Here is an 8,288-nt window from a genome sequence, read left to right on the forward strand (position 1 = left end):
AAATAGGTGAAAAATGGGGAAAATAAGGAAAAATGGGGAAAACGGGGGAAAAGGGAAAAAATAGAGAAAAACGGAGAGAAAATGGGGGAAAATGGAGAAAAAGAGGGACAAAAACACAAAAATGGGGGAAATGGTGAAAAAATGAGAGAAAAACGGTCAAAAAGTGAGAGAAAATGGGGAACAATAGAGGAAAATATGAAAAAATAGAGAAAAAACGTGAACAAAGAATTAAAAAAGAGAAATGAGTAAATGAAAAAAAAGGGAAAAAGGGCAAAGAAATAAGACAAAATCATAAAGAAACAAAAGAAATAGAAAAGAAATGGGGTAAAACTGGCAACAAAATAGCACAAAAATAGGGGTGGACACGGCCAAAAGTGCCCCAAAACGAGGCTGAAAACCCTCCAAAGTGCCCCAAAAAGGAGCTGGAACCCCCCAACTCAGGTCCCAGGGCCCGGGGGGTCTCACCGGCGTGGGCGTGGGGCGGGCGGGCGCGGCCGTTCTCGGGGGGCGCCACGAGGGCCCAGGCGAAGGCTCGGACGCCGTCGTCGCCGCGGAAGTGCAGGAGGCAGAAGAGGAGGATGGCCCGGCAGATGTTCTCCACGTCCCGCTCCGACAGACGACGCTTGAACCGGCCCTGGGCCACCATCTCCCGCCAGCGGCCCCACCTGGGGGGGTCAATGGGGGGTCAACACAGTCAATGAAGACAACAGGGGTCAACGGGGGGTCACCATGGTCAATAGGGGGTCAACGGGGGCAATGGGGGGTCAATGGGGTCAATGAGGGGCAACCGGGTCAACAGGGGGGTCAACACGGTCAAGGGGGGGCAACCGAGTCAATGGGGGGTCAATATGGTCAATGGGGGGTCAACATGGTCAAAGGGGGGTCAACACGGTCAATGAGGGCAATGGGGGGTCAACAGGGCCAATAGGGGGTCAACACGGTCAATGTGGGGTCAATGGGGTCAATGGGGGCAATGGGGGGTCAACGTGGTCAATGGGGGGTCAACGGGGTCAACAAGGGGTCAACACGGTCAATGGGGGGTCAACAAGGGGTCAACACGGTCAATGGGGGGTCAACACAGTCAATGAGAGCTCAACACAGTCAACAAAGTCAACAGGAGGTCAACAGGGTCAACAAAGTCAATGGAGGGATCAACACACTCAACAAAGTCAATGGGGGGGCCAACATGGTCAACAAAGTCAATGGAGAAGTCAACACAGTCAACAAAGTCAACAGGGGGTCAACAGGGTCAACACGGTCAATGGAGGAATCAACACGCTCAACAAAGTCAACTGGGGGTCAACACGGTCAACGAGCTCAATGGGGGGTCAACACGGTCAACGAGCTCAACGGGGCCAACGGGGCCCGCGCCGCCCAACGCCGCGTCACCGTCAGACGCCGCCGCCCTCACCCGTAGACCATGAGGCTCTTCTCCACCCGGAAGCAATCGGTGCGGCCGTAGGGGCCCCCGAACCCTCCCTGCTGGTTGGGGGTGGCACCACCACCGTGTTGGGGTTGTTGGTGGTGATGATGGTGCTGGTGGTGCCGGCGGGTGCCGCGGGCGTTGCCGCCGCGCTCCAGGCGCTGCTCCAGGTCGTCGTCGCTCTCCAGGTCGGAGAACTCCACCAAATCGTCGTCCCTCAAGGTGCTGAAGTGGCGCGTCTGCTTCCGCACCCGCGGCGTGTCGATCACCAGCGTGTTCTGCACGGGGGGACACGCCCACTTTTAGGCCACGCCCAGGGGGTGGAGACACTCCCCCGGCCACGCCCAGCCGGGTCCCACCTTGCTGTTGAGCAGCTCCAGGTCCAGGTCGGCCTTTTTGGCCCATTTCTGCCAGAAGTTGGGGTCGTCCAGGGCGATGTCCGGGCGGTTCTCCGACGCCACGAAGCTGGCCTGGGGCAAAAAGGGGGCGTGGTCACGTCAAAAGGGGCGTGGCCACATCAAAAGGGGTGTGGTTGTGGTAAAAGGGGCGTGGTTGTGTCCAAAAGGGGCGTGGCCAAGACGAAGTTTATTAAAATTAACCCCAAAATTCCCCATCAAAGGCATCGTTAAAAGCCCCCCCCGACCCAATCGGCCCTAATTAAAACTCAATTAAAGCCCCCCGAGCAACCCCACGAGATCAATAACCAATTAAAAAACAAACTGAACAATAAAAGCCTAATAAAGTAAAATAAAAATCCACTAAAAGGATCTGTTTTTGCTAATTAAAGAAGAATTCATCAAGGTAATTAAAATTGAACTAATGACGGTAAAACAAGTGAATTAAAGACCAACAACAAACAAAATTAAAATCACACAGTAATTAATTCAAATTATTAAAAATGTTCTCAATAAATAAATAAATAACGTAAAGTTACACTCCGTTCAAACAAAACAATTAATTGAAGTCAAGAGTAAATTAGATTAAAACTTAAATTTAAGTAAACGAAAATTAATTACTCATTGAAACACAACCTCCCTCATTAGTGATAGTTGATTGATAATCGCTAATTAATCCCTAATTAATTAATTAACTTGGCAAAGGTGGATCCCTTTCCCTCGCTCTCGATGGTGATTTTCCATCATTAATTAACTCTAATTAATTAATTACCTTAGCAAAGGTGGAGCCCTTCCCTTCGCTCTCGATGGTGATGGTTGTTGTCCTCCTGAGCAGGATCTGGTCGATGTCCTCCTCGCAGAACTTGGCGCCCTCGTCGTCCTCGTCCATGATGGCGGCGTAGGCGCCCTTGCGCAGCAGGTCCTCGATCTCCTTCTTGGAGAACTGCTGGATCTGCAAAGGGGGAGCTTCCGGCATGAGGGGGGGCCCAACTGGGGGCTTCCCACCCAACTGGGGCCTTCAAACCCAACTCTGGGTCTTCAAACCCTTGGGGGACCCAACCAGGGGCTTCCAACCCAACTCTGGGTCTTCAAACCCTTCAAGGACCCAACTGGGGCCTTCAAACCCAACTCTGGGTCTTCAAACCCTTGGGGAACCCAACCGGAGGCTTCCAACCCTTGAGGGACCCAACTGAGGCCTTCAAACCCAACTCTAGGTCTTCAAACCCTCGGAGAACCCAACCGGGGGCTTCAAACCCAACTCTGGGTCTTCAAACCCTTGGAAGACCCAATTGGGGTCTTCCAATACTTGAGGGACCCAACTGGGGTCTTCAAACCCAACTGAGGATTTTCAAACCCAACTGAGAACCTTCAAACCCAACTGAGGATCTTCAAACCCAACTGAGAACCTTCAAACCCAACTGAGGATCTTCAAACCCAATTGAGACTCTTCAAACCCAACTGAGGATCTTCAAACCCAACTGAGGATCTTTGAACCAAACTGAGGACCTTCAAACCCTTGGAAAACCCAACTGGGGCCTTCAAACCCTTCAAGGACCCAACTGGGGGCTTCCAACTCTTGGAGAACCCAACTGAGGATCTTCAAAACCCAACTGAGAATCTTCAAACCCAACTGAGGACCTTCAAACTCAACTCTGGCTCTTCAAACCCTTTGAGAACCCAACTGGGGGCTTCAAACTCTTGGAGAACCCAACTGAGGATCTTCAAAACCCAAGTGGGGCCTTCAAACCCAACTCTGGCTCTTCAAACCCAACTGAGGACCTTCAAACCCAACTGAAGATCCTCAAACCCAACTCTGGGTCTTCCAACCCTTGGAGAACCCAACTGAGGATCTTCAAAACCCAACTGAGGCTCCTCAAACCCAACTGAGGACCCTCAAACCCAACTCTGACTCTTCAACCCCTTGGAGAACCTCAACCCCCTGACCCTCCACCCCCTGACCCACCCACCCCATCCCGGTGCCGTGACTGACCCCGGCGATGTTTCCCTCGCGGCCGCTCATGGACTGGAGCCCCCCAGACCCCCCCTGGTCATCCCACTGACCCCGGCGATGTTTCCCTCGCGGCCGCTCATGGACTGGAGCACGGCCTTGTCCAGGCCCAGCTTGAGGGAGGCCTTGTCGAACATCTCGCGCTCGTAGGAGTTGCGGGTGATGAGGCGATAAACCTTCACCGCCTTGCTCTGACCAATCCGGTGGCACCGCGCCTGCGCCTGGGGCAGAAAAGGGGAGGAATTGGGTGAAATTTGGGGCCAAAAATGGGAGGAATTTGGGTGAAATTTGGGCCAAAATGGGAGAAATTTGGGATGAAATTTGGGGCAAAAATGGAAGAAGTTTGAGACTAAATTTGGGGCAAAAATGGGAGAAAGTTGGGGCAAAAAAATGGGAGAAAATTTGGACTAAATTCAGGTAAAAATGGGAGAAATTTGGGACTAAATTTGGGCAAAAATGGGAGAAATTTTGGGCCAAAAATTGGGAGGAATTTGGGACTAAATTCAGGTCAAAAATAGGAGAAATTTGGGGCCAAAAAAGGGGGAAATTTAGGACTAAATTCAGGTAAAAATGGGAGAAATTTGGGTGAAATTTGGGGCCAAAAGTGGGAAAAATTTGGGACTAAATTTGGGTGAAATTTGGGCCAAAAATGAGACAAACGTGAGACTAAATTTGGGCCATAAATGAGATAAATTTGGGACTAAATTCAGGCCAAAAATGGGAGAAATTTGGGACTACATTCGGGCCAGAAATGGGAAAAATTTGAGTGAAATTTGAGGCCAAAATAGGAGAAATTTGGGACTAAATTTGGGTTAAATGGGTGAAATTTGGGCCAAAAATGAGAGAAATTTGGGACTAAATTCAGGCCAAAAATGAGATAAATTTGGGCCAAAAATGGCAGAAATTTGGGGCAAAAAATGGGAGAAATTTAGGACTAAATTTGGGACAAAATGGGAGAAATCTGGGACTAAATTTGAGCCAAAAATGGGAGAAATTTGAGACTAAATTTGGGTAAAAATGAGAGAAATTTGGGTGAAATTCGAGGCCAAAATGGGAGAAATTTGGGACTAAATTTGGGTAAAAATGAGAGAAATTTGGGTGAAATTTGAAGTCAAAATAGGAGGAATTTGGGACTAAATTCAGGTAAAAATAGGAGAAATTTGGGAGTAAATTCAGGTAAAAATGAGAGAAATTTGGGACTAAATTTGGCCAAAACTGGGAGAAATTTGGTTGAAATTTGTCCAAAACGGGGAGGAACGTGTGTCGCACCTGGAGGTCGTTCTGTGGGTTCCAGTCGGAGTCGAAGATGATGCAGGTGTCGGCGGCCGTCAGGTTGATGCCGAGGCCCCCGGCGCGGGTGCAGAGCAGGAACACGAAACGATCCGAGTCGGGGCGGCTGAAACGGTCGATGGCGGCCTGGCGAAGGTTCCCCCGCACACGCCCGTCGATGCGCTCGTACAGGTACCTAAGGGGGAGATTTGGGTGAAAATGGGGGGATTTGGGGGAAAAATGGAGAAATTTGGGTGAAAAAAATTGGGAGAAATTTCGGGCAAAAATGGGAGAAATTTGGGTGAAAAACAGGAAAAATTTGGGTGAAATTTGGGGTTAAATTTGGGCCAAAAATGGAGAAATTCGGGGCAAAAAATTGGGAGAAATTTGGGGGAAATTTGGGGGAAAAAGTGCAGAAATTTGGGTGAAAAAAATTGGGAGAATTTAGGTGAAATTTGGGGTGAAAATGGAGGAATTTGGGTGAAAAACATTGGGAGGAATTTGGGTGAAATTTGGGGAAAAACAGAGAAATTTGGGTGAAAAAAATTGGGAGAATTTGGGGGAAATTTGGGGGAAAAACGGAGGAATTTAGGTGAAAAAAATTGGGAGGAATTTGGGGGGAATTTGGGGGGAATTTGGGGTAAAAATGGATGAATTTGGGTGAAAAACATTGGGAGAATTTGGGTGAAATTTGGGGTGAAAATGGAGGAATTAGGGGGAAAATATCGGGAGGAATTTCTGGGGAATTTGGAGAAAAAATGGGAGAAATTTGGGTGAAAAATGGGAAAAATTTGGGTGAGATTTGTGCCCGTCGATGCGCTTGTACAGGTACCTGGGGGGGGAACTTGGGTGAAAAGGGAGGAATTTGGGGGAAAAAATTGGGAGGAATTTGGGGGAAATCTGGGGGAAAAATGGAAGAATTTGGGGAAAAAAATGGAAGGAATTTGGGTGAAATTTTGGGGCAAAAATGGAGAAATTTGGGGTAAAAAACGGGAGAAATTTGGGACTAAATTCAGGCCAAAATGGGAGAAATTTGGGACTCAATTTGAAGCAAAAATGAGAGAAATTTGGGGCCAAAAATGGGAGAAATTGGGGACTAAATTCGGGCAAAAAATGAGACAAATGTGGGACTAAATTTGGGCCAAAAATGGGAGAAAATTGGGGCAAAAAAATGGGAGAAATTTGGGACTAAATTTGGGCTAAAAATGAGAGAAATTTGAAGCAAAAAATGGGTGAAAAATTGGGGGAAGTGGGTGACATCTAGGGGAAAAAAAAAGTGAAATTTGGGTGAAACTTGGCCAAAAATAGGAGAAATTTGGAACTAAATTCAGGCAAAAAATGGGAGAAATTTAGGACTAAATTCAGACCAAAAACGGAAAAAATTTGGGACTAAACTGGGGCCAAAACCAGGAGAAATTTGGGACTAAATTTGAGCCAAAAACGTTGTCCCACCTCTTGTGTATGAGGTAGTCCTCGAGGATGTCGAGGCACCGAACCATCTGGGAGAAGACCAGCACCTTGTGCCCGCCCTGGCGCAGTTTGGGCAGCAGCTTGTCCAGCAGCACCAGTTTCCCCGCCGAGCGAACCAGGGCCTGCAGGTGGAGGTCGGGGGGCAGAGCTCCCGGGGGACGCCCCTCGCGGAGCTCCGACAGGATCTTCTCCTCTGCTCCTGGAAAAATGGGGGGAAAAGGGCCAGGAGTGACCACCAGGTGACCACCAGGTGACCATCAGGGCCTGCAGGTGAACCTGAACCCTCGTGGGGACACCAAGACCCACAGGTGACCACCGAAAGCTTGGTCTGGCCACCAAGATCTTCTCCAGGTGACCACCAAGGTGTCCAGGTGACCACCAAGACCCTCAGGGGGACACTGAGACCCTTAAGGGGACACTGAGGTGTCCAGGTGACCACCAGGTGACCACCAAGGCGTTGACCACCAAGGTCTCCAGATGACCACCAGGTGACCACCGAGACCCCCAGGTGACCACCAAGGTGTCCAAATGACCATCACGACCCACAAGTGACCACCAAGACCACGGGGTGGTCAGCAAGACCTTCTGCAGGTGACCACCAAGTGACCAACAAGACCTTCTCCAGGTGACCACCAGGTGACCACCAAGACCTCCAGGTGACCACCAGCGCCTGCAGGTGAACCTGAACCCTCGTGGGCCACCAAGACCCACAGGTGACCACCGAGACCTCGGCGTGGTCGCCAAGCCCTTCTGCAGGTGACCCCCAAGTGACCACCAAGGTGTCCAGGTGACCATCAAGACCTCACTCTGGCCACCAAGACCATCTGCTGGTGACCATCAACGCCTTCCCCAGGTGACCACCAGGTCACCACCAAGACCCTCAAGGGGACACTAAGACCCCCCAGGTGACCACCAGGTGACCATCAGGGCCTGCAGGTGAACCTGAACCCTCGTGGGGCCACCAAGACCCACAGGTGACCACCGAAAGCTTGGTCTGGCCACCAAGATCTTCTGCAGGTGACCTTCAGTCTTATCCACGTGACCACCAGGTGAACACCAAGGTCTTCAGGTTGACAACCAAGTGAGCACCAAGACCTTCTCCAGGTGACCACCAAGACCCCCAGGGGAACACTGAGACCCTCAGGGGGACACCAAGGTGTCCAGGTGACCACCAAAACCCTTGAGGGGACACCAAGACCTCACTGCGCTCCCCAAGACCTCTCCAGGTGACCACCAAGTGACCACCAAGACCCTCAGGGGGACACCAAGACCACTAGGTGGCCATCAAGATGTCCAAGTGGCCATCATGACCCACAGGTGACCACCAAGAGGTCAGTGCGGTCACCAAGATCTTCTGCAGGTGACCATCAACATCTTCTCCAGGTGACCCCCAAGATCTCCAGATGACCACCAAGGTCTCCAGGTAACCGCCAAGACCTCGGTGGGGTCTCCAAGACCATCTGCAGATGACCATCAACATCTTCTCCAGGTGACCTCCAGGTGATCAACAAGGTCTCCAGGTGTATCCAGGTGTGCCCAGGTGCGCCCAGGTGTGCCCAGGTGCGCCCCAATCCCCCCAAAAACCCCCAAAACCCCCTGAAATCCCCCCAAAATCCTCACCGTTGATGAGGTCGGGGTGGTTGCAGCACTTCCTCACCTCCATCCTGGCGTCGAGCAGGTACCACCCACCTCACCCAGGTGTGCCCAGGTGTGCTCCAACCCC

General features: G+C 50.7%; 1 protein-coding gene across 1 annotated transcript; it reads right to left on the reverse strand.

Annotated features, from left to right (window-relative positions):
- Positions 1 to 465: 465 nt before the first annotated feature.
- Positions 466 to 8,239, reverse strand: LOC113962653 (chromodomain-helicase-DNA-binding protein 8-like; the record flags this gene model as incomplete). The annotated part of the gene is made up of 8 exons (XM_027673409.1): positions 8,186 to 8,239; positions 6,548 to 6,764; positions 5,096 to 5,291; positions 3,880 to 4,047; positions 2,591 to 2,770; positions 1,783 to 1,893; positions 1,412 to 1,701; positions 466 to 665 (listed from the first exon to the last, which is right to left on the reverse strand). Coding segments are annotated over exons 1-8 (1,405 nt in total), but the record flags the coding sequence as incomplete, so codon positions are not given.
- Between the last annotated feature and the right edge of the window lie 49 nt (positions 8,240 to 8,288).

Source organism: Neopelma chrysocephalum, unplaced genomic scaffold (genome assembly GCF_003984885.1).
Source record: "Neopelma chrysocephalum unplaced genomic scaffold, ASM398488v2 Primary Assembly neopelma1_184166, whole genome shotgun sequence".
NCBI classification, from domain to species: domain Eukaryota; kingdom Metazoa; phylum Chordata; class Aves; order Passeriformes; family Pipridae; genus Neopelma; species Neopelma chrysocephalum.